General features: G+C 39.7%; 1 protein-coding gene across 1 annotated transcript; it reads left to right on the top strand.

Moving 5' to 3' along the window:
* Positions 1–308: 308 nt before the first annotated feature.
* Positions 309–23,053, top strand: LOC117488843 (carboxyl-terminal PDZ ligand of neuronal nitric oxide synthase protein-like). Its single transcript, XM_034137983.1, has 10 exons — positions 309–676; positions 1,881–1,952; positions 5,660–5,752; positions 5,841–5,899; positions 5,983–6,091; positions 12,772–12,901; positions 13,287–13,414; positions 18,272–18,433; positions 20,586–20,754; positions 21,364–23,053. The coding sequence occupies exons 1-10, from the start codon at positions 572–574 to the stop codon at positions 21,876–21,878; spliced, it is 1,542 nt and encodes a 513-aa protein (XP_033993874.1). The 5' UTR covers positions 309–571; the 3' UTR covers positions 21,879–23,053.
* Positions 23,054–27,751: the final 4,698 nt, after the last annotated feature.

Here is a 27,751-nt window from a genome sequence, read left to right as displayed (position 1 = left end):
TATCACAGTGCCGATAATCCTTTTTCATCTTGTACTTTTAGGATTTATTTTTAGAATGAATGAGTTTAAGTAAATCCCCCAGCAGTCAGTTAGGGGTTGTTCCCTGTGAAGCCACTAGGTGTCCCACAAACACCCAGTTTGTGTGCTGATAGAGTCCTCCTCACAACCACACTCTGTCTTCATCTGTTAGTCCTCACACACCCGGTTTACCGGCTAATAGACGCGCGCTGCAGCTGAATATGAATCGCTCGCTATAATAAATTAGTGCCAGTTTGGTGCCGCGGTGCCTCGAGGAAAAAACAATCAGGTGTTGAGATCCGTGCGTCACAGGGACCTCGGAGGCGGTGTGTTTGCTGTGCTGCCTCAGACCGTGAAGGGGTCATCACCGATCAGCGCCTTAATTGAATCAAAAAAACGCGCCGATTGCGTGCCGATCCACCCGGATGACCTCCGGAGTGACGGAGGGGACAGTGCGGGGGACAGTCAGCGCCGGAGGAGATGCGCATATCTGCAGGTGCTCTAGCGCTGTCGTAAAACGGGAGTCGGAGGCGAGGCAGCGATCATCAGAGCGATGCCAGGGGTAACCAAGTACAATTTAGTGGATGACGCGCACGATTTGAGGATCCCCATGCACAACGACGAGGTGTTTAAGCATGGGGTGTGCTTCGAGGCAAAGGTAAGGAGATCTGCAACAGATACTTTCTGTGTGGCAGCGCGTGTGTGTGTGTGTGTGTGTGTGTGTGTGTGTGTGTGTGTGTGTGTGTGTGTGTGTGTGTGTGTGTGTGTGTGTGTGTGTGTGTGTGTGTGTGTGTGTGTGTGTGTGTGTGTGTGTGTGTGTGTGTGTGTGTGTGTGTGTGTGCAGCGTTGAGATGACATCCCACTGATACTGAGTCAATGATATTTCCATCCATGGGTTTATTCTGTGTTCAAAAGTACATTATAATACTTGAGATATTTTATCCACTTTGTGTGACTTTGAAATGTTTGCCATTGATTTTAATTCACCATATTTGCATAGAGATATAGCTGATAGCTTGATGTATGCTGACATAATTTATTTCTCTGATTCATTTTTGGAGTTTTTTATTTTTGTTATTAGTTTGTCGATTATTTTCTAGATTAACCGATTAGATGTTGAGTCAAACACATTTTTATTTTGTATTTACTAACTTATTTACATAGGTTCAGCACTGGGGCTGCAAATAAAGTTTATTTTATTGTTTGTTTGACCATTTGTCTAACAATTATTGTCTCGATTAGATGTTGGCTTAAAATATTTATAATATTTGACCTTGATTGCATTGAGATGTGTTTCCTTAACTGATGACTTGATGTCCGAGGCATTATTCATTCCCCCCTTTTTTAGACAAATCCATAAGTTCACAACTGGAGCTGCAAATAAAGTGTATCTATTGTTTTTTGACTATTAGTCTGACAATTATTCTCTCGATTAATCGATTGAATGTTGGGCCCAATTTAGATTTGTTTCATCTTTTTTACCTTGCTTGCATTGAGATGTGTTTCTTTCTTTGTATATTGATGTATACTGACTGTTTATTTCCCTTATATATTGAAAAACCTATAACTGGAGAACTGGGGCTGCAGTAAATTGAATATCTTTTGATCTGTTGACAAAATAATATATCTATTCTTTTCGGAAAACGTACTGACGTTTTTCCACAATCTTTCTGACTTTTTATAGACCAAATCAATGATTCATCGAGAAAGTAATCAATAGGATATTCATCAATAACATGAATAGCTAGTTGCAGCCTTAAGGATTATTAAAGAGAATTATGAACAAGCAGTCAACTACAATGGTCATCACCAATCTGCCAGCCCAACTACCAATCCTAAAACCTCTTTCTTACACTGTTCAGTACATCGGCAGTCTGGAGGTGGGTCGCCCCGGCAGCCGGATGGAAATCGTCGCTGCGATGAGGAGAATCAGAGTAAGAAATATATGTGACTCTGAACCCCGCCACTGATCTTGACCCTTGTCAAGCAGTCCCAACACATTAGGATTGATGCCGGTGCACACACATTAACTCTTTTTTCCCCTGTGTTTTATGTCTCTCCTTGTGCTCCCTACTCTCTTCAACATCCTCTTTACACACAAATCACCAGTCTGCGTAAAACTCCACACTCGGCAGATTCAGTGGGCTGTCAGGAGCGGTTTAAATCACGGCAGGATTCTCAGGGATTTTATGTCTGAGGAGAGGTAATGCGTGCAGGTTTATATGTGATACTGTTCAAGGGAAAAAACAACAGCTCTCGAGCCCTTCTTTTAGGCCAGACAAGGCCACGTATTACACATCATGTTTCAGAGGAGGGGACTTAGCTGCTTGTCAGCTGTTGGATCTAATCCAACACTAGAGTAATTGAGTCGGTCAGAGGTCGCTCCCAACCCCAGTGACACCCCGGACGCACTTAATCCTGATCCCTCGTGTACAGTGCAGTATAATGGCCATTTGATTGTACCGGGAAAGATTTAGAGAAGCTATAATGCTTCATTTCCTGACTCAAAAACAGATTTCCGGATTGGAATCTCGAAGATTTCTAAATGTCAGATTTTTATCAAATTTCTCAGAAAGAAGCTTTTGATACAAATGTGGAAAGAAAAACCACACAATGGGCATGATGGGATGAATTAAAATAACTTGTTATGAGCATTCCACCCACAATAATTACAATATCATCCAGATAACCATCAAAATGCGCTTAAAAGTCTAAAAAAAGGCACTTAAACTTGTGTTGAATGACATAATTTCAAAAAAAATTATGAAAATATCTTAAAGGGACCCTATTATGCAAATGTTTTAAGGTTTTATATTTGTATTTTGTACCTCTACTGTGACATGTCTCCATTCTTTAATGTTCAAAAAGGTCTTTATTTTACTCATACTGCCTGTGCTGCAGCACCTCTTAATTTGAAACTGCTCTGATTGGTTAGCTGGCCGGCTCTGCTGTGATTAGTGAACCATTTAGAGATATAAGCTTACCCTATCATGTACACTGTGTTGGAGCACTAGCCAATAGAAGTGTGAGTGTTACATAGTGATGTCACTATGTAACAAAAGTAAACAAAGGAGTCCAATGGAGGCGTTCCCAAGCAGTGTGTGGGAGAGACACTCCCTCTGGAGGGAACTTTGGGATTTTATCCTTTGCAGACCATTTACATGCACAAAAACCTTTATAACACACTACAGGAAAGGGAAACTCCAAAAAGCATAATAGGGCCCCTTTAATTGATTGTCAACAGTTCTTAACCATGATAGGGAGCTAGACAGATTTATCAAGTTAAATGTTTATTTTTCAAGATCTGTTATAAACCCCCTATCTTCCCATCCTTAGTGGCAAAATCTTTGTAATTTATCTTTTTCATCTAGCCGTGAAGAAACATGTTTTAATGAAATGTCTCTTTCTAAGGCAGCTCTGCTCTGAAAACTTAGTTTGCAAAATGGATTTTGGCAAGAAAAACAAATACATTTACGGAAAATAATAAATAAAACCGCATTAAAAGACTAAATAAGTATGTAAATGCAAATACAACAGCAATGTGATATTTAAAGTGGGTGAGATTACATTTTAAAGCATGTGTTTAAAAGAGTCTGGGCTCTTTATGAGCGCTGCATTGGCGCAGTTATTAATACTCTCTGCTTCTTGGGAGACAAACTAATATTCAAAGCTAACTAACTCACAGCAGCTTAGAGGGAGAATGACAGGAGAGTTGTCACTACCTGTAGAGCATTAGTTGTGCTTGGGGACTGAGGATGATGCATGAAAATGTAACATGAACACCTTCTTCGCAGCATCCGGACTAAAACCACCAGATTCAGAGACAGTTTCATACCACAGGCAATAAGACTGCTAAACAACTGAACTGCTGAAACAACATCCATAACATTCATCTGCTACTTAGTAATTATTTCTCTATTTCTCTAATATATCATTCCAATAACTTGCATATAGACTCTTATTGCACTATTTCACTATTTCACTTTTTTAAACTATTTTTCTTTTTGTATTTACTATTTACTTGCACTATATTTTTCTGTTTATCTGTGTTATTGTGTTGCACTGTTGGAGAAGCCTGTGACACAAGATTTTAATCGGCATAATTACTCTGTAGCTATGTTCGTATGACAAAATAAAGAACCTTGAACCTTCTGTTTTCCACGTCATCGCCCTCTGACAGCAGAAAGACGAATGGTCCGCACTTTGCATGTGTTTGCATTAGCCTGCGACACACATTGTGGGAGTCGTGTCCTTCACCTGGGCAACTACAACGGAGGAATCCTCCCACACAACAATAAGACGGATGAACCAGATGAGAGCGAATGAGGAATAAGGGACCAATGGAGATTCTAATGAGGCACGCTGTCGGTTACGATAATCGTTTTTCTCAAGGACGTACAGTAGAGGTTTCGCTTCAATATTGGGGGAGACACGTCAACATTTGAAATGTCAAACTCACATTTCCTGCATTTTAAGGACATTTTTATGGCGGAACTGTCTTTTTCTATTTAAACCTAAACAGAAATTCATGCGCTGGGAGATAATTACAAATAAATAAATGACTGAGAATGTAATGCATTAAGGCTCTCTGGCATTCTGTATTACTTTCAAATGATTTTCAATTACTCTCCTGTAGATGAATTTTTCACATTTCATGCTTTCCTGCCAGAACCACGTCGAAATGATTCACTCCTATGTGAATGTCGGTGTCATTTTTTGGGGAGGTATTGCTTTAATTGTCCCTGCAGTATAGAACCTATTCACGTAATGATTCAAAATGTATACAAATTCATTTAAAGACCACTGGACTTAGAATAGAAAAGGAATATAACAAGAATAAAGTTGTTGTTTAATGAGTATAATGTCCTACATTGTATACCTAACCTTACCTTACCTTAGCTTACCTTATCTTACTAGATATTGACAAACATCAGTGGTTGAATTTAAAAAATGTTATCAAAATTATTCATTTTTTAGGAATTTCACTACCTCTCATTATTGTCCTTATCGACATCACCAAATTCTGCGCCTTTTCTTTACTTTCTGTGACATTTTATTTTGAAATGTCAATATACGAATGAAAAGAGAGTTCCAAGACGGCAGCAGGTTGTTATTTTTACACAAACCAAAGAAAGATGACATAGAATATCCAATACCGAGCGGGCGGCAGTTCGTTTCAGACACATTTCACAGAACTCCACTTGATCAATTAATCATCTGATGTTGGACGCTGTGTTTTCAAAGCATGGCGCGTTATTTCGCAAAAATCCATGTGGTTCTTAGATCACTGGGCCCTTACATGTTTGAGTCTGAGCTTGCAGAGGAGTTCGCGCTCTAGGGTTAATCAAGGAGAGGGATGAAAGTGTCCCACACATTCTGCCTCCCTCTGGGAACGCTGCCTTTGAAAGCTTAAACCGCTCCCAGGGACAAGAATCTGACAGTGTTTACTCAATCTCACATTTCCCAGGAGAAGAAGATTGTCAAAAATATCTTCCTCTCTGCATGATCCCTTCCCCTCTGTTCCAATATAGCCTTTATCTTGTGTAAAGAGCTTTACCTTCAGCGGGCCTGTGTGTCACACCTTGTATAATATTCAATTCCAAACTGGAATGTTAATTTAAATGTCGTTTTTCCTTTGCAGTATGAATTCAAACTGAAGAATATAAAGAAAAAGAAGGTCAACATTGTCGTGTCCACTGATTATGTCAAAGTCATCTTGCGCAAAAAGAGGAAGGTCAGTCTTGTGACTTTTAAAATACTCCTTTTCGTTTTTTTGAAAATATTCGTTTTTTAACCGTCAATGTGTTTTTGTGTTGGGACAGAGAAAAGGGTGGTCATGGGATGAGAATACAGTCATGGTGACACAGGATCCCATCTACAGGTAGGTGTTCAAATCAAATTAAAAAAACTAAGCAATTTGTAACCAACTCATTGAAATGTTGTCTGTCATCTTGCTTTTAACAGGATCTTCTATGTCTCACATGACGCCCAAGACTTGAAGATCTTCAGTTATATCGCCAGAGAAGGACAGAGCAACATTTTCCGCTGCAATGTGTTCAAGTCAAAGAGGAAAGTAAGTGTAACTGTTCAATCAATTGATGCTTCGAGTATTTGTCTGTGTAGCTGAAGCTTATGGAGTTTCTAGCCGATTTCTTCTTTGATGGTGTGGTCCAGTGTACAAGTCTAAACCGGTGTGATTTGGCTCTGGTCAGTGGTTCGATCCCTAGCCTTGCAGTCAAGATGTCAAAGTGTCCTTGAGCAAAATACAGAACCCTGAATTGCTTCCGTAGGCATGGCCAACGGTGTAGAGGTGCTTCGTAAGCCAATGTAGTGTAATGTAAGAACTGACATTGGTCATTATGACACGTTCTGTCAAATTCATAATTTGCCTCCAATCATAAACCTTTGACGATGGTGTTGCGGTGCTAAATTCAACTTGTATTGCATTATAGCCGATATATATTATGTACTCTAATCCATTATGCAACACAAGGACAACTCCGCCATGGATAATGGTGCGTTCAAATGACCTCTTTCACATTTCTTTCAGAGTTGAAAGTCGTTTCTCCAACTTGTTTATGAGATCTAAGTTGTCTTTTGGTAACAACATTGGCGTTCTTCTAACTTTGGTTTGTTTATTATAAGGACTTCTGACTTCGTTTTTTGTATTAGCTTTAAATCGTACTGTTGAAACAACATGGACGCTACAAAGATGACATGTGGTATTAATTGCATTGAGCCTGTAAACATACCATTGATATCTATTTTTCGAGTTGTCGTTCTGACTTGAATCTTTAGCAACTTTTCACAATCATTCCTACACGAGTACTGCGCTAATCTGGCAATGTTAACAAAAAGTAACCCATACATTGTGAATCCTCCCTGTGATTTAGAGCCACTCCAAAATGTAATGGGTTCTTCCTCAGCCCATGCTTCACCCTTCCTCCAACTGTCACACAAATCAGAACATTAGTTATTCCCTAATCCTGCTGACTGACAGACAGCAGTTGGCTAATGGAGCCATGTTGAGAGCCATAAGCACGCAACCCTGGCCCAGAGTCTTTCTCCTAGATATGCTCTGACCGTGGCCAATAGCCCCTTTATATTATAGCTAGTTAGCTAAGGGCATACTTGTAGTAGGGTTTGTCACATTTTGGAAAAGCTACAGGTCTCACACTGCTACCATTCTTTGTACTAAGCTAAGCTAACCTGTAACGTGAAAACGTAAAGGTGTCAATGTTGTCCTGTAACTCATCAAGAAATCTAAATAATATTTTAAATGTCAAACTATTCCTTTAAAAATGTACGTATTCAGGGGGAAGGAAGAGGACAGGCCGTGGAAGTTGGGAAGTATTAAGAGATGGACAAACACATTGTTGGTTTTGGTATTATCATGGATTTTGTTGAAAGTGCAGAAGATCTCCAGCTTTATCCTTCCAGTATACACAGCAAGTCAATCATTCCTTTTTGTTTTCAGCACCGTGCTGTGCGCATAACTGCTAATGATGACATTATGGCTGTGTCTGGGTGATGTATTGTCCTGTTGGACCCCGCATGAATCTGACTGATAGACCCCTCATGTGCTTAAATGCTTATGAATGTGCTCATATGGGCATATCGAGCTGACGTAAAAGACAGAGCATCAGTGAGGTGGACTCCATTACCCTCACCATGGATACCAGACTGACAGTGACTTAGTGAAGCTGAATACTAATCATTCTGGTGGGAAGAGAAAAGAAGAGGGGCTGTTTACACTCGGTGCTTGGAGACATTTTCACCAATGCCGAACAAACACCCACTACAGCGTCAGGGACACGGCAAGTGGTGCCTGACTACAGCCCCGGGGGCCATGGAGCCTTATCTGGGTGCAGCAAGCATGTGCGCTTCAAGTAGGAGGAGATGGAGCCGCTGATAGGAGGAGATTTGATTTATTTTTGTCACAGCTGGGCTCAGATGTCAGAGACTTTTGTGTTTGGCCTTGGGAGAGAAACATCAGAAACTGTATATCGTGAATACTACCCTAGCCCCCAATAAGTGAGTCTGGCTTTATAGAAAATGTTCGAAAGATTCCTTCCCATTGGCTTCTATTGAAAAGAGATGTATGTAAATCAGCAGATCTTTTCCTATTTTCTTTGCGAATTTAACGACCCAGTAAGGACTCTTGAGAAGTCCTTTGGTGCTAAAAGTTAGGAAATGCCTAACTACAAATCCGGAGTAATTTTCCCTCTGCATCCATGGAACTTCCTAAAGAAATAAACACAAGATTGTTCTTTTTCAGTATGGGGTCTTAAACAAACAGCCGCTAAAACTAAGCGTTTCAGACAAAAGGTGAATACAGGTATATTCAGACCGACAATATGAAACACATTATTTTTTAAATAAAGCATGTTGTAGTAGAAACCCAAAAGACTATGAACCTGAAAATAAGCACGATGTGTCCCCTTTAAAGAAGCAGTTTGCTAATTTTTGAGTTATTATAAATGAGAAGTTTTGTCAGAAACAGGTGTATCGCCAAGTAGGTTTACACATACAAGGAATTTGTATAATGGGGCAAATGTAAAAACAATAGAGGAATGAAATTGTTAACAGAGGGACAAAGGAACAAATAATATAACATTTTTGAACAATATTTTAAAATGCATTATACAATAAAAAAACGTTAACCTTAAAATATAAATATAAAAAATGTACAACCAAGTAAGTACAACAAGAATATAATATATATATATAATACGTGCATTATAACAGAATTTAAAGTGAAAGAGCTGTTTTTCTTCACTTTTTAACAGCATTGTGTATAAATGAACAAACAATCCAGGGTATACAGGGACTGCAAACAAAATGTAATTCTATGGAGCCTACTTTAATTCCATAAATCAATTTCATGACTCTATTGCGGTGTTATTTTTTACGCCTTTTCACTTGATTGAACTGCTTTCAGGCTTGACTTTCCTTGACTTATTGACTGAATGCCTCAGGCAGGATCGGCCTCCAGAGGCAGACGACAATAACACGTTTATTTCAACCCTCGGTTCTGCCACTATTCAATATAGAGGAGTTAGGAGGCTGCCACATGACTGCATATTAGGGCTTTAGAAAAATTAAGAAAATAACTGCAACTGTCTCAAAAAGCCGCATTGAATTTTATTTCCTGTGTGTTCAACTTGGGAAACACTGATAATAACCTCTTTTGAGCCAGTACAATCAATTGTTTACATTATGTGATAACAATATTGATTATCTATGGAGGACGTTTAAAAGCAATAGGGCTCCAACTTACAATTATTTTCATTATTGATTCATGTCTACAATTCCATACAAGTTCAAGGTGCAACATCATAATAGCGTATGACCAACAGGCCCATATTGATTTATTCTCACATTAGACAAAGTAAGGCACATATTTGCAATAGAGAAGCTGAAACTAGTTAAAGTCTCGAATTAATCATCAAAATTATCCGTCAATCGACCATTCCATTAAGCTCTAAAATACATTAAGACCCAGTTCTAACAATTCAAAAGGAATGAGGAAGTTGTAAAATGTGCTAAGCCAAGTTATTTTCCCCCTACATTCGTTTCCAGTTCTCTTAATACACCCATGGACCTACCAACGAAAGTGCACTACATTATTTCTTGCAAGCCAATCAGAGCAGACAGAAGTTTTCCGGGAGGCGCTCTTAACCTGTTTCACACCTTCCCCCCGGTACCGGGCGGATAAACGCGTCATTTGCAGGAAACAACGTCTAAGGAATCTTAATATTGAATAAAACTATGAATGTGTTATATCCATGTAACGGGAAGAAACTCAGCTAACTGATCTTTTTAATTTTTTTTTCAAAAAAACCCCACATTGCTAGCACTCAGCCTCTGAATTAGCCTCAAGCGAAAAAAACGTAACATACTAAGGCAACTAAACTCACTCTAACTCCCTTATTACTTATCCTAGATGCACAACCAACCACTCTTTTTTGGTGTCGTGGAGACACTGAATCTACCGGTGCCCTCCTCAACACTCAGTGATAAACATTCGCGACGCTCTAAACGAAAGCGTACATCATCACATGTGGAGCTAAGAAGCTAAACACGTAAATATGGCTTACCTTGGTCAAAAGTGGTCTTCAATGGCATTAAAACGATAAAAAAACGATGCTGCAGTTAATCCATAGGTTCATCCTATGTGTCTGTGCCTTCTTTGAAATTATTTCTGATAATCCATAAGCAATACAACTGCGTTTTAGTTTCCAAACTCCAGAAGGAGACATTCCTCCAGTTTGGTTTCGTTTTCCACACGCGAAGCAACCACATTTTTTCTTTACAACGTGTCTGGGTGGGAGCCTCCCCCTTCGATTCTATTGGCTCTAACGGTCACAAGGGTATGTCAACCAACCAAATCGAGCAAGGGGGGCCAGAGATAGGTCAAATCCACCCAAATGACCCCAGATGGCCCAGTTTTTGGCTAAATCTCTCTAAAAAGGTCAAATTTCACTTGTTTTGCATCAATCTTGATACAGGGTACTTATTATATGTTGTACTTTGGATTCCTAAAGCTTTTAGTCTACTAACCCATCATCCAAGGGTAGTTTTCACTATCTGTAAAAAATAATTTTTGGACGGACACTATAATTTACAGTTTTTTACTATGTAAAATCTGAATTTTCTTTAAAATAAAAAACATCCATATTGATTCTGACACTTCTACATCCAACTCACAGGTTTATCATTACTTTGAGAACAAAGATTATTAATTTAACCCTTTTAGAAGGGAAGATATGGTCATTTGTTCTGGGAATGTCATTTTCGAGCCTGAGACCTGAAAAACAGGCTCAGAGTGGAACAGGTTAAAGAGACAGGCGCTAAAACAAAGCGTTTCAGACAGATGGTGAATACAGGTATATTCAAACAGACAGTATGATAAAAACATTGTGTTTTTGGAAAAAATAAAGCAGATAAACAATATAAACTAGAAACCCAAAATACTATATCACCTAAAATCAAGAATGATATGTCCCCTTTAAAAGAACAGTTTGCTCATTTTTGAGTTACTGTAAATTAAACTTTTCCTTTTTATTGACCTGATGACTGACTCACGTACTGAGCCTCCTGAAATAACAAAACACTTTATTTTACTTCCTATGCATTCAAGTCTACTTGCATGCCTCTGAAATCGACCAATCCTTCACTATGACAGGCGAATGTGTGCAGAGCAGATAGACAAGGACGGGCAGGTGAAGCTCTGTGATATCTTCTGACTTTAAATTGGTCTCTATCTCCCCTCATGATTCCCCCTGCCTTCATTTCCACTTGCTCCCATTTTCATCCTTCTTCTATTTCTCATCTTCTTTCTATTTACGTGTGCTCCAACACACACATGTTCATCTAACCCAGTGTTTCTCAAAGTGGGGGGGGGGCGCAGAGGCATGACAGGCTCGAGAGATCAGGAGGAAAAATGGTTTTGAAAAAAAAAAAAGATTATTGATTCAAAAATAATATGATACAGTACAGTACAAGTACGTCTGGGTCTCTGTGTTTCATTCAAGCTCGGCTCTGTGTGTGTGGAACGAGCCATTTTGTGTGCGTGCGCGAGCGAGAGAGAGAGAGAGAGAGAGCGCGCCGGTACCGGAGATCGTTGTTGTTAACTTCTGGTGCTAGCGAGTTAGTGGCCGGGTCTCAAACGTTTTGGTCATGATTTATATGATCATTATAGTTATAAAAAAATAAGAGAATACATGAAAAACAGTCCATAGATCTCTTCATTTTGTTCTCAAAGTGCACCAGATTGATGCTTTCAACTTCAATATTTAAAAAAAAATCCTTCCCGGGGGAGCTTGCCCCCGGACCCCCCAATGTTAGGTCCACTCCCCACTTATAAAAATAGCACATTACCCCTGCTTACACCTATATGCCGTGAGCTGATTATCGAGCCTTCATTGTAACTGTCGCGGGTACACTGTGTATGTGCGTGGGGATTGTTACAGTAGAAAATTCCACTGTCGCGCCCGGTACATTAATGGGAAACCCTACATGTTTGAGCACCCTCTATGAAACGTCAAGCTACCCCACAGCACCCCCAAAAGAAATCTCTGGCTCCGCCACTGAGCCTGCAACCCCGTTTTGAAGAAATGTGCAGTGCAAAACAGGCTCATTGCAGCCACTAATGATAAGACACCTTTTTACCAAATATCAGCATTTTCTTTCTTTTCATTTTTTTGCACAGATTGCAAAGTGGCAAAGTATTATAACTCATTGTTCTAGCAAAGGGATTGCACAATTGTATTATGTATTTTTTTTTTTTGAGCACACAGACTTATGGAGCATTGTTTTATTATCACTGATTTTTTTATTTTTTTTAAAGGAATGCTCACGTTCATATTGATGTATTTTAATAAATGTTAACTTGGCCCATTACGTGACTATTTGTGTTGGGGGGGCCCAACTTTTTTTTTTCTCCAAAGGGGGGGCCTGACAGAAAACGTTTGAGAACCACTGATCTAACCACTTCCTGTGCAACTCTTCTGGCACCTCATTCCCCCCATCCCCCCCTACTGCGCCCTCTCATTTCTGATTCTATCCTTGCTGTGCCTCACAGCTGCTTAACCCGCCTCTGCTCTCAACACACACACACACACACACACACACACACACACACACACACACACACACACACACACACACACACACACACACACACACACACACACACACACACACACACACACACACACACACACTATCTCACTGTGTCCTCCCTTCCAGTCCCAGGCCATGAGGATCGTGCGCACCGTGGGTCAGGCGTTCGATGTGTGTCACCAGCTGACCCAGCAGCAGAAAAGCGATGACCAGGAGGATGAGGAGGGCAAGGCGGAGGAGTCGGAGGCGTTGCCAGGTGACTCACATGCACACAAAATTGCATCAACAAATACTTTTCCGTCGTTCTCTTTCTGTCCCACACAGAAACTCAATCTCCTTTCTACTCCTCATACACTCCAGGCCTTCTCTTCCTCTCTATCCTCCTCCTCCCCATACCTCTTGGAGAAAAGATGTCATTATCCACCACTGCTGATTTTCTTTTTTTTCAGCATCCACTCTGGCTGCAGATATGTTTTAGTAAATCTGGCCAGCCATTGATCAAAGCCCTTGCTTGTGTGTGTGGGCTTCTGCCAGCTCTTCGCCTGCTGCTGCTGCTGTCATTGCCGCTAGATATATTGCAAACTATAAAGCTCAAAACTGCATTAAAGATTCCCCTTTATATGTATCTGGTCTCTCTGCAGCAAAGAAGAGGTTTGCATTGTCGGAGGAGACCGACCTTGAAGCCACTACAGAGGAGAGCATTGAATGTGTCTCCTCGTCAGACCTGGAGAAGAGCAAAAAGGACGAGGCCCTCAGTAATGATGGGAAGGTAAAGTGCAGAAGATCATGATCATGTCATACAAAGCCCTGCAATTTATCACTCCATTAGAAACACGGGAGGTCATGTAAAACCTGCAGAGGGGAAGACAAGCCTGCAATGTGTCATCTACTAATATGGTTCCACTCTCTGTGAAACAGCAGCTAACGTGTAGCATGGCCACCCACACATTCACATCAACAATTATTATTATTAACCTGATTCAATACAAACACTTTATTATCTAATATCTAATATAATATCTAATAGCTACAGTGTTCTTGCTGGCGTAAATAAGTAAGTAAACTATGTACATGGAAAATATAATAATATTATACAAAATCTTAAATTAAATAGTGGAATGCTGCTATCTTTTTCACAATTAAACGATTATTTTTCTTTTTTACAATAAATAAATTAAGAAAGTGTAGGAGGATAGTGAAAAAGGCTCTTTACAAATTACTTGTTTTGTTCGACCTACAGTCAAAATGCCATAAATCTTATATAAATGTTCATAGAAGACTAAAAACAAAACGTATTTGAGAGGCAACAAACTGCATTGGCAGGTTGAGTGCTAATGTTAGATTAGCAGAAAACATGAGCTGTACATACACTAATAGTTAATGGTAAAGTTTAAATTAAATAAGACAAATTGCCCATAATCTAAATAAAAAAAAAAGGGTAAGGGTTAAAGAGGGTCTAATGAAAGACGCTTATTAGGTTGGGGGTTATGGGAAATGTACGATCCAGTTTATTTTGGAGTGTGGCCCTTTCTAGTCACTGAAAGTCAGGATAACTGCTGAATCACTGTATTATCCCTCTAAATGTTCATCTATTTCTGTCGATCGCCTACTCAATTAATTGACCAATTGCTTCTTTCGTTTGCTAAAATGCAATACCTAAGGTCTTGCTACTGAACTGCTTCCCCCATACAGTATGACACAAACAACTGATAAGATCAATCTCCTTCTCCCTGTTGCATTAACATGAATATTCTGCCAGGCTCACAGAGAAAGTGTGGACATTTTGGCCTCATAAGGAGCTGTGTGAAGATCAGAAAATGGCACTGATGATGATGGGAGTGAGCCAACGGCGTCTTTAAGGCTTGTTTGTGAAAAAACAGTCGACCAAGCTCTTCATTATTCATGTGATCATATGGTTTATTAATGAAAACATAGCGTGGCTTTCAAGCTTCGCTCCATTAATCCTGTTGAACAAGCGGTGCAATGCTCTCTGATATTTGTCAGCTCATTTTCCAACTGCGCCTCTGTGGCACTCTCAGCTTTATAGTGTTGTGCTGGCGAGGAGTTAATTGGTTTATATTAAATGGATATTACATCGAGTTATATGTGAGCCCGAGAAAATGTGCTCTAATAGTGAATGCAACCCTGCAACTCAAACAGCAGTATTTCATGTCTGATGTCACGATTTCTCCCTCCCTTGTGTGTGATTTGAAGGTCAAGTGTCCTTCACATTTAGGCATTAAGGACAAAAGACCCCACCATATTGATCTCCCATCTCAGGTATAAGACGGCTAAGCCTTGCCTTCATGCCTTTTCCCACAGGAGCACTCTAACATCATTGTGTGAGTCATGATTCCCGAATGGACAGCAGCCAGCCCATTCAACCTGTATTGATTCCACTGATTAAATCCCCATTAGTAAGCCCTCCTAACAATTAGATTTAATGACTGTACTCTTGAGATTTCTTGAGCATGATGGGACTAACATGTACAATATGACTGATTTGTCATGCGTGTGTTGTACATCATCAATCAAAGTAACCCGCTATTTGAATGTTTAATAGGTAACATTTCCCTAAAAGTCAAATGTCTAAGAGCTATATTTTTGATTTTGTTGTTTACGTTTCCCTAAACAGGGTTTTGTCTAAACGCCCTCTTACTTTCGGCATGCGCCCTCATACCAAAATGCAGATTTTCCCCATAACATTTTAAAGTAATGCCAGAAAACAATATTTCTGTTCATCAAAAACTGAATAATTACTCCAAGAATATGAAATAAATCTTGTCAAATAGACCTTCAGACGACATAGACAGCTTTGTTTTTACGGAGCTCTGGATAAATAGGGGATCGATGTCCGTTCGGTCTGCCGGTGGACGGGTGGCAGGCAGCAGGCTTGCACTGAAACAGTGATTTCTGAATTAGATTGTTTCTTTGACTGTCCTTTTTTCTGTAGAGGAAGTAAAGAAGGAGGATTTGTTTGTTGTTTGAGGTGGGCGGGGCTGTAATTTTGGCCGGCAGGGACGTTAGCGCCCTCATAGAGAGGCTAAGTCCCGCCCTTCTACTTTCGACCCATGGGACCTTATTTTGGAAAAAATATGTATGGTAGTCAATGGCGAGAGGGAAATTATTTTTCGATCCTCTTTGAATTGTGCCATGAATTACACATACTGTATGATGTGACAAAAAAATTGTTGTAAAACTGTGAAGTAACACTTCTTTTTGTGTGAAACCGCTCAATGAACTACATCTCTGGTCTCGCACAATACACGTCACCAACACCAAGATGGCCGTCACATTGGCACATTTCATCTCTTTCTTTCAGAATGAAAATCATTGAAAATCATTGAACATCATTGAAAATCATTACACGTCTGGGCATGTTGAGAGCTGCTATTACACAAAAGGGAAGTAAGTCGGTTCCGTAAGAGCCAGCATGCGGGACCGGCTGTACAAGGTTTTGGTGAGTGTTAAACGAGTTATGACATCACTTACGCTTGGATTTGTGGTCTTTCTAGTTGCGTATTTTCAGTCTTATATTTCAACAGTTTTACGACAAACTGTGACTTTCTTGACTTGGAAATAAAAAAATGTAATTGACAAACATCATAATGTGTAATTCATGGCAAAATTCAAACGGGATCAAAAAAATGATTTCTCTCTCGCCATTGACTACGATACATATTTTTTCCGAAATAAGGTCCCATGGTGGACCACCGGAAAGGGAGGGACTTAGGCTCTCTATATGTTTCTAGAAAAACCCCTGCTAAATGTTTCCAACAATTGTCAAAACCAGATCATTCTGTATTTTGATTCAAGGTACGTCCCCTTCCATTTGGTCACCTATAATGGCATGCATTGTCTGGTTGTGGTTGCCTGCCAGACAGAAGTCATAAATTGATTTTTTATACTGTTTTAAAACCAACTTTTAGATCTTGGTCGTTTCGACAGTATTTTAACCAAATAAAAGATGTTATACCTGAACGTAGAGTTATCAAAGAAACAAGCTGAGCAAACCTTCACGGCAGTCAAACAGCATCTGAGAAACGCGGAATTTCCAAGAAGATCCAACAATCGCATTTTTAGCATTTAGCCTGTTAGCCTTACCCAGCATGCATCTGTTTGGTATGAATGAAAACATTTGGCTGGTGAGGCATAATGTTTTTTCAGGCTGTGTTATCTCAGGAAAGCTTGTAGAGGATCTTTTGTCAAATTTGGCGCAAACCTCCACTTGGACTTAAGGATGCACTAGTAAGGTGTTGGTGGTCAAAGTTGACCTACGTCTGTCCCTGCAATATCTCAGACAGGAAGTAATGGAGATGCTTAGGGACATAGTTAGACTACTAGTTCGTTTAATTTGTTAAAGCAAAAATCACCCTCATGATATTTAAAAATAGTCTGAGAAGTTTAGCCTTTACAAAAACACTACATTATTACAATAACAAGAGTAATGTAACTTCCACCCCTGTGTGTCAGCCTCTCAACATCACAAGCTCTTCACCTGTAATTCAAATGGAAATGTATCACATGAGCAGGCAGAAATACAAGATCATCAATCAACAGCAGCCTCGCTAAACAAACCACTGTGTCTTCATTCATCTTCATTTGGTGTGAAAAACAATTCCTTCTTTATTTATTATTTATTTAAGCAGCTTGACATAATAGATATAGCATTGATCATAACACTTTTAAACATTTTTGCCAGTCCCCCTCACCAGCATTCATCCAGACACAAAGACACCCAGATTTTGGAAGTTATTTGGGGAAAATGTCAGAATAAATCATATCACTTGCTAACGTAGCATTGAATGAACGAAGCAGGTTTAAGCCTTTATCACATGGAGTGTCTTCTGGAAGGGTGAAGATCATGCAGTAATGATGACATCTGGTGGACTTTTTCCGTCAGAATGAAACTTATTTATGCTGCTGGCGGTCTCTTTGCAGTCTCTTTCTCCTCCCCAGGGATCTTAGATTGGCTGAGAAACTTTAAACCACGTCTTTGAAGTGTTACACACAATCTTTCATGATGGTTTACTTTCCACTGTTACTCAATTATTTAGGATCCTTGGCTATATTACTCAACACTTAACTTTTTTCACATCTACTGTACAAACTATCCACAACTATTTGTACTCCTGCTTTGATATGTTTTTGAGTTACATCATTATTATTATATTATTATCAAGTGCTAATATGCTAGATTATTTTACTCTTCCAATTTGACGCTCTGCACGTAATGAGAGCGTTGTTCAATATCAATTAACGAACATGTAAATGAAAAACTTTAGTTAGAAAAAATTGGCTAAAGCTAATGGAAGGAGTTGGAGAAAATGTATACTAGTTAGCTAGCTAAATGTCTTGTTAAATAGTATGGCTAAAAATGTACTTTTACACAATAGCTGCACATGAATGGCAAGTCTATGAGTTTACATAGGGTCCGGTTTTAGCCAGAGTGCGCTCCGTCACCCCGTCATTTAAGAACAAACCCTTGTTGTTAAGGTTTAAATTAGCCATCAAGTTTTTCCTTTGATATCACCATCACGGTTTTGAAAATGTAGTTTGTTGTTCCTTTCTTTTTTTTAGGGCGTTAGAAGAAGTTAGGCCCCATTAACTGGGCTATCTGTTGCAGGTGTCAGATGACCCGTCTCTCCTGCTGAGCTCCCCCCTCCTCGGAGCCTCTGTGTCGGTTCTGTCTGCAGAGGAGGCCCCCTGCTTCTCGGAGCACCAGGTCCATCTGCTGCAGAAACAGCTGCGTCAGCAGGAGCAGCAGGCGCTGGCTGCCTCAGAGCAGGTATGAGGGCCAGTCTTGTTCCCCGTAGAACCACAGCTATGGCATGTAACTACCTTTCAAGTGCTTACAGTTTGTTAAATTCTTATTTAATCTAGCCTTTTATCTAAATTCAGGCCAGATAATACAGGTGAAACATGTTTTTTCAATTTTGAAAACAAAACATTTCAGAAGATGTGTAATTAAATGATTCCCTAAATATCAATAATCAATTGAAGATGTTTAATGGTTGCTATCAGTTACAATGTATTTTATACTTATTAAAGGTGGGGTAGGTAATTTTGGAGAAACCAGCTCGAGTGTGCTAGAATTTGAAAATACACAACCGGAGAAAATCTGCCACTTCCTTACAGAGCCCCTCCTCCAACACACACGAATGCGCACATGACCAATGAGGGCACGAGATAAGTTTGTGCACAGATGGAAGGCTGACAGGCAGGTAGGCCATCCAGTTATTTTAGCCGGGCCGGCTAAAATGATTGGTCGTACTTTTTACAGTACTACGGCTTCCACAGATGACATTTTTTTATGGATTTTTTGTCAAAGCACTTAAGATATTCATTGCTATCGGGATGTTAAGAGCATTTCATGGAATATAACAAAAAGTGTATCTCGAGCCGGTTTCTAAAACGTACCTACCCCACCTTTAACTTATTCACTAGTGTCTTTGATTTATTTATGATTTAAGTGGGGTTTTTTCAAAATAAGTTTTTTCTCAAAGTCTGAGCTATAACTATCCAATTCAGTAGCATTTACATACACCAAACAGCAGGTTTCATTCCTAATCTATATTCTGGAGGTTTTTACATAGGAGGATGTTTATGAATCATTCATAGCCTGATTTATAGCATAGAACATATTGGACCCCAATATAGATCAACAAGATTCAAGGTGTTTTCAGACAGCGAGCAGCTGTCGCCTGGCGCATTGCGTCTGCACCGGATAATGACACTTTGAAGCTGATGTTGGTAACAGACTTCTCTTCATTGATCCGTCTGTTCTCTACTGGTGTAAAGGTGTACAGTTCAGGCAGTTCAGAAACCAATCAAATCATATCTTCGCTGCAGTTTATGTGGTTTCCATGGGGAAACAATTTAGTCATCGTAAGACTTATTCACATACATACAGGCAGATGAATGAGGAAATGTGTATTTTAGCGTTGAGTTTAAAGGCAAAAGTCTTAAAATATAGTCACAACTCAAATAGGTTTAAATATATGTAAAAATAAATTACGTTTTTTAAATACACATTTTCATATTGGGCCAACTAGATTGCTCATTTTCAGGTTCATATTTGTATTTTATTCCTTTACTGTGACATGTCTCCATGCTTTAATGTTCAAAAAGCTCTTTATTTTTCTCATACTGCCTGTGCTGCAGCACCTCCTTTCACCCTCTGTCTGAAACCAGAGCCCAGTCTGCTCTGATTGGTTAGCTGGCCGGCTCTGTTGTGATTGAGAGGATAATAGGGCCTCTTTAAAGTTTTACATAAATTCATTTTTGCAAATGTTGACATTAAATAATGTCAAGGACCATCACCGTGACATTGCCACACTGGGAGCATTGTTGTCTGGCTAAAAACATATTGATCATAGACGAGAATCTATTTAAAATAATGTTATGAGCATGTTTGTTTTTAAGTCCAATGAACAATTCAAATGTCAAATGACGTAAAGATGCAGATCAAAATCCCTTCATCAGGATAATTAATAAATGTTGTGACGTGATGTGCTTCTTCCATTTTCAATCAGCGCTAAATAGGATGTGGCGAGACATTTTGGGTGATTAAATTCTCACCCTTCATTCCTCTAAAACCACCACTTAGACTTTTGAAAAGTTTAACTTTAGATAAAAAATGCCCGAGCTGTGGTTTAAAGGTCTTTGAACATCTGAAAGAAAACAATTTTTCAGAGTTTGCTTTTTTACATCGGCCGATCTCCTGACAGAAGTTCATTCATAATGCTGATGTGCCGCTTCCAGCCTGTCTCGTCTAATATGCCCTCTGGAGAAACGAGAGACTTTCCTTGAAGCCAATACTGTCTGAAAAAGGCAGAGTCAAATCCAAACTTCTGAACCACTGTGGAATTTAATAAGCAGGTTTCCTCTTGACAGGATGGTATGTATGTTCTTAACGATATGAGCTTTGGCCCGTCCAGGTCCATCTACTGCAGGACCAGCTGTCGGGGGAGGTGTGTGCGCGGACTGAAACGCAGGCCAGGGTGCAGAGGCTGCTGCTGCAGAACACCGACCTGCTGCAACACATCTCCCTGCTGGTCAAACAGATACAGGAGCTGGAGCTCAAAGCTGCAGGCCACTTAACATCTAGTGAGTGGACATTTTTACTCTAATATTTAGTTTGGATGCATCAAATATTTCTCTATTACTGTTCCCCTCTCAATCATTTCTGTCATAAAATCCTCCCTATTCCCACTTTCAATCCCTGCTTCCTTCCTGTCGTCATGGCCCCTTTTTCATCCACTTCTGGCACGCAATTAATTATCCAATGGCAGCGCTCTCAGCGGGTTCGATACTGCTCTCTGCTCTCTCTTTACTGCACTTAGCCAGTGGCAATATGCTACCTTATAGTCATGAATTATTAAATCCTGTCAGCACAGACTTTATCCCTGTCCGTGTAATCTCCTCATCTTGGCTCAAACCTCACTTCTCATGTCTTGTATCTCTGTTAACGCGATAACTACTAAATCTCGCTCTGCTTTGTTCTGTATGGAAGCCCTGAGAGGCAAAGTTTAAAAAGGATCATTTGCGGAAAATATTGGATGTATTATTTTTCTAGTGTTTTTTTGTTTATTTTCGACGTATGAGATACAATAATATCCCGTACGTAATGAGATAAACTTCTGAAAGTTATCAGCCAAAAAAAAAAGTAGTTTCATCTTACACATTCTTAATTTTATATTTGTCCCCCTTCCTCAGTGGGCTCCCAGGACAGTCTTCTGGAGATCACTTTCCGCACCAAACCACCCAGCTCTTCTTTATCGATGGGCTCTTTTGCAGCTCAATCCCAGGTCCAGATTATTGACAGCCCCTGGTTCTCCTCCCTCCCCGGGCCCTGCTCTCCTGGCACCCTGTGCACCGACACCAGCCCTCTGGGGTTCCCCGGCAGTGGAGTTCGCCTTGAGTGCTTCCGCTTCTCCTCCCGCCAGCCGGACAGCCAGGAGCAGGTCCAGGACTCGGGGGAGACCCCCAGCGACGGAGGCCCGGACGACTACTCGCCGCTGGGGGAACAGGTCCTGGGAGCTCTGGAGCTGCTCCGGTTCAGGGAGTCGGGTATCGGGTCAGAGTATGAGTCGAACACAGATGAGAGTGATGACCGGGACAGTTTGGGGCAGGGGGATGCAGTGGGGGGGGCTGACGGTGCTGCTCGTCTCTTAAACGTGCTGAACGCAGAAAGTCTACCGGACTGCTTAGGGGATGAGATGGCGGTGTAGTGGCGCTCTTATGCCTCGGTGCCACATTTATCTCTGTAAATATGCAAGTCGCCAGAAAGTAAAACCATTTTGAAACCTCCGTAATTCCCAATGTGTTTGCAAAATAACTCCTTCAGATCTTTTCTGGTCAGGAAGTTAACTTCAAGAACAATGAAAAATGGGAACTTTTGCAACAGTTTTTGGACAGGCCGCACACACTGTATGCCACATGTTAGCATCAAATGCTAACTTCCTGTGGTATTAGCGAATGAGTTAACAGGCTATTTCATTCAATTCAGTTGCTTCACTACTGTATGTTGGAAGTCACATTTTTGAAAATTGACATTGTATATTGAACCATTAACTAATGGAGATAGTTTACCACATTGTAAGTTTTAGTAATGTTATTTGCCTAAATGTATGATTAGCAAAGCCTACACTTCTCAAATTGATTTTAAATGAAAGTACAATAATTCCCTATTTAATTTATTTGCAGTTATCAGTCAGTAATGCTCCAGATGCTTTTTCTGTTACACCGGACAGGGAAAATTGTGCAGCAGTTGCAGTTCTATCAATCTGTACGACATGTATTTTCTGGTGTTGAACACTAAGGGGCGTTCTCCGTATACTGTATCTAATTACGGACTCAAAACCAAACTGTGTGGGAACATGGCTGCACAAAGCAGCATTGCACTTATCCACCACCCCAATGGGAAACAGATGCAATCATGTATTGTGACATCAGTAAAATACATCATCGACATAGCACTACTCTTCTGTTCCGGTTTGCTACTTCCTGTGAACTGAGAAAATGTTCCATGCCTGAAAGTATGTTTTGCTCTGTTGCTGCTTTTAAGACCAAAACATGTATTTTCAGATAAGAATTTGGCACAGTGCAGCCCTTTTCAAAACTTGGACTGTATATTAGTATAATCTCTGTGGTGTTTCATGCTCCGCCTTTCCGAAGATCTCTGCTTTCTGTTAGTAAGTGTTGCATACTGTGTGCTGGTCAGTTTGGTTCCTTGATTCGCTGGGCTTGTTACACTGTGGTTGTGTCTGTGTTTATGAAGTTGTGACATATTCGGCACCAATGTGGTCATTTTTGCTGTTCACCCAATGAAGATTTTTGAGGAAAAGTCTATCTGGATATGCTAACACATTTTTTGAGACAATTAAAAACTGTGCTTGTCATGACACATCGTCTGTAAATATACATTGTTTATAGTTTGATTAAGCTTGATGCATTGCATAACATTTTCGCATGATTTTATTCATACTATTTTAGCCGTTGTCGGTCAAAGGTGACAGCAAAGTTAGATCTGGGTCTGTCTGTTGCGGGCTATTCACTGCCTGAGGCCTCGCTGCAAGTCTTAGCGGAAGAAGTTTCTGGTAATCCTGTAGGATTGCATTTAATTTCACCAAAATTGGGCTGGGCACCTGTGATAAAACCGATGGACTCGAAACACAAGGAGAACACTGAAGAGCTCCAACTAATATCAGACACTGAAGGTTTATTGGAAGTCACGGCCGGAGAATTGACAAAGACATTTGCTGCAGCAACGAAGTGATACAGCTCCTGCCCAACCAATTCTGAAGTTCTCTTGCTCACTCCTAAATATGTACCTATTCCTAAGAGAATAATCAACATTTGATAACTAGTCAAAGCAAGTTCTGTTCCTAGCAAGGATAGATTGCTCTCACTGTGCGTCAGCTTTGTCCTGTTATCATCTGAAGAAGAGGTTGTTTTTAGAATGTGTTGGGCAAGCCAAATCAACTATCAGGGTCATACCAGTACATGGCCGTTGGGATAAACTGTTAAACTAAAGGGCCATATTTGACCAATGACAAGAATTAGGAGAACCATATAGAAAAAGCCAATGTTCTCACTGATGGTCTTGTGTACCAATGTCGTATAAAGGCATCAATTTAAAATTGAGAGTGTTTTATTACCAGTTCAAAGTAAGTCCTGAAGTACCAATTCAGAGAAAAGTTTGGAGGTATATAAGACTTCCTGTCCTCTTTCATATTCTTCTGACCAGCAGTAGCACCAGCTCGACCTTGCTGACTGTGAGCCAAATCTCTGAATCACTGAATTGGGACATGTCTTTGAGCTCTTTCCAAGATCGATAAATCTCTTTCTCACCCTCCCTCCCCTTTTCTTCCCAAAGCTGGCCACCTCTTCCCCGCTCTCTTGTACTCACAATCCGTCTGCTGTGACCATATTTCTGTCAGTTCCCTCCAAGGTTACGTCCGTTCACACAAAGTGTACTAAAAAGTAAAGTGCACATAAATCAATGTTTCTAATTTTGGACATATATGCCCTTTCTAAAAGGCTGTCTGGAGTCATATTTGGTTAATTCGGTGTGAGTTACTAATTGTTTTGTGGATATGACCAGAAATATATCTGGTACATAATGAGAAGCAGCACCGGTTTGTAGGCTGACCTTTTCAAAATGTTTTTCTCATTAGTATTTATAACTGGTTGAGAAAATGAGATGTGGGCATGTGAAGGTCTTTTGTGTGCCACTCACTGTTATTATTAGAGGTACACCGGCTGTGGCCGCTAAACAGCATCTCTCATTAAGTTCACTTTGTATACAGACAGCAGCGGCTTCATATGACGGTGCAGATAAGCTGGAAATTATGAAGCATATCAGCCATTACTCACCCATATCCAGCCACGACATCCAGCAGCTCCAGTATTGTAGCTGCTGCGGACACAGATAGTGGGCGGCCTCTACTTTAGTTTGGTTAATTATAATGACAAATGCTCTGTAGTGTCATTCTGCTCAACCCCTTTGTGTTCAGCAGGTGAAATGTATTCAAAAATCATAGTTTACTGTACATGCAGTGTAAAGATGGTCCCTTGGAGCAACTTTGCTCATGGGATGACAACATCAACCACATCTGTCCAGACTGAAACATCTTTTAATAGATGGTATGTCATTACATTTTCTAAAGGTTTACTAATAAAGTAAATTTCAAAATATAAATATGAATTTGTACAACATGTGTATGGGCATTATACAGTAGCTCCCAGATGACAAATTCTAATGGAGGGCTATATGCTACGTTTTGTTGTACAACATTAAATACGTCAGTAAATACCCAACTCGTTCGTTTTTGAGTTTGTACATGTTGCCAAAAAATTGTTAGAAGACTACTAAACGTTGTTGCACCAGTAGTCTTACGTTTGATTTTTACTTCTAGCCACATGAATCACAAAATCCTAAAGGAAAGGTTCAATTCAAACAAAACTCTTTAAGTGTCATAAATGTTGTTTTTTCTTATTTATCTATTTTTGAGGTGACTTTTGTCGTATTGGGTTAAATGTCATAGTAGCCTATATTGGAAATGACCTTCTCAGGATTAATTGTCATTCTTAGTCCTCGGACTATCCCTGAAGCACCATATTAGATTAAAAATGTACCTGCAAAACTGATGACATTCCCATCAGCCTCAGTTATACCTTGAGCTAATTGTAAATGTTAACATGCTAACAAACACAACTAATACATAAATCACACCAGAATAGCCTATGCTATATATGCTAAATATCAGCCTTGTCACTTAATGCATGTAAGCCTGTTGACATTATCATTTAGCTTAAAGCAATGAGCTTCACAGAACTGCTAGCAAGGCTCTAGACTTTTTTTAGACTTGTCAAAACCTACTAAAATGAATTCCAACTGCTTTCCAGTGAATCATTATACATTAGTCATTATTCCAATCAGACTCCTACCAAGGTTAGCTAGTATGTGAGTCAGTGTATGTCTCTGTGTGTTATGTATTCCTGAGAAACTGAGGCAGGCAGCCACCAGAAACATCAATAGGTGGAGCATGCTACAAGTTAGCTTAGCATGAATAGTGAAAGCGGGGAAACTACGAAGGTCAACAAAATTGACAAAACCAGGAAGAAAAGTAAGATGTTACATTATCATAACAAGTGCTTTTATCTTTAATGATTAACGTTAGCATTTCAGAATCATATATGCTTAAAAACCGTTCAAAGTATTGACGTTTTCAAGATAAAGAGTGTGGGTAAAATTGTAGTAAAAGTCTTTGCTCCTCTAGTTCTGTTTCGGTTTCCAATATTACATTTTCTTTGGCCTTCTATACTATTCTGTTGTGAGTACTAGGGGCCAGGGAATTTTGTTTTTCTCCATGACATAGATGAATCTGAAGTGTCAAGAATAAATGTAAACTTTCTGTGTACGTGCTAACGCTACGAGTATTATTTATTTTCCAAAGTTCAAAATTGATTCACAACATTTCAACTTTATTCTTCTCAATGTCAAGATGTCAACATTTTATTTCCTGGCACTTGAACTGCCAACATCAACCTTAAAACCTTAGAAGCTTAAAGGTGAGGTAGGTAAGTTTGAGAAACCGGCTCGAGATACACTTTTTGTTATATTCCATGGAATGCTCTTAACATCCCGATAGCAATGAATATCTTAAGTGCTTTGACAAAAAATCCATAAAAAAATATCATCTGTGGAAGCCGTAGTACTGTAAAAAGCACGACCAATTATTTTAGCCGGCCCGGCTAAAATAACTGGATGGCCTACCTGCCTGTCAGCCTTCCATCTGTGCACAAACTTATCTCGTGCCCTCATTGGTCATGTGCGCATTCGTGTGTGTTGGAGGAGGGGCTCTGTAAGGAAGTGGCAGATTTTCTCCGGTTGTGTATTTTCAAATTCTAGCGATCTCGAGCCGGTTTCTCAAACTTACCTACCCTACCTTTAACTGAGACATTTCCTTTTTTATTTTTAATATTGTATTGACTGATCCCAGAAAACGTATTGCATTGCATCTGAAAGACAAAGAAAACACAATGGGGGGGTTATAGTTTAAAAATACAATGAAAAGATTATATTATATAATCACAACAATTGTAACAACAAGAATGGAATTTGTATTATATTATTATATTTAAAACATAAATTAGTACCTTTTATAATAATAATAATAATAATAATTCATTTATTTTATATAGGCGCCTTTCAAGGCTCTCAAGGTCGCCGTACAAATACATAAAAAACAAGATACACAATAGATAACACCAGCATAAGAAACATAAACAAGACAATGCAGTATATAAATCAATCAATCAAATAACCATGTGGTTTTGCGCCTTTTTCCTGCCACCAGCTGCCAAACTGGGTCCTACTCCCTTGGTCCTTTAGCCGGGACACTCTCAGATGCTCACTGGTTGCTGCAGGTCTTTTAGTGGGGGCTTTTTGTTAAAGGCCCACTGGGTGTCACATGTCTAGGAGTGTGTGCTATACGTTTTTTTCAGTCAGGGTGATCTGAAAGTCTCACTGGAAATTTCCGAAAAATACTTTCTTTCAGGGGAGACTTTTGGGAGGAACTTTGGGGGCTGTTCCGGGAGGGCTTAGAGGAGTAGCCAGGTGAGGGGCAACCTGGGGAGGCAGGTTCACCATATCTGTTGGCCCAACCACTGTAAAACAGTTTTTGCCAGTTCATTAACTCACAACACTTCTGTCTCCACTCCACTTCCCGGTCAGGGTGAGTCGGAAACCAGTCGCTTTGGATAAAAAGCATCAGCTAAATGATATGTAATGTAAAGTAATGTAATGACTTTGTATACTGCAGGGTAGCTTGTGAATTTACTCCAGGTGTAATTAAAGTTTGATTTAAGACTTGATTATATTTCACATCATTCATCCACATCTGTAAAGTAACTAAAGGTATTAAATACATTTTGTGGGGTAAAAGTACACTATTTACCTCTGAATTGTAGTGGGTTAGAAGTACAAAGTAGAACTACTAGTATATCAAAATCGTTAGTACAGTACTTACTGTAAATTATTGTTCTTAGTTACTTCCCACCTTAGTTTAAAATACTTAAATTGTAATGCTCACCAAGG

The sequence above is a fragment of the Trematomus bernacchii genome, unplaced genomic scaffold (assembly GCF_902827165.1).
Source record: "Trematomus bernacchii unplaced genomic scaffold, fTreBer1.1, whole genome shotgun sequence".
NCBI classification, from domain to species: domain Eukaryota; kingdom Metazoa; phylum Chordata; class Actinopteri; order Perciformes; family Nototheniidae; genus Trematomus; species Trematomus bernacchii.
Note: the sequence above shows the minus strand (reverse complement) of the source record. Positions and strands in the feature narration are given on the sequence as shown.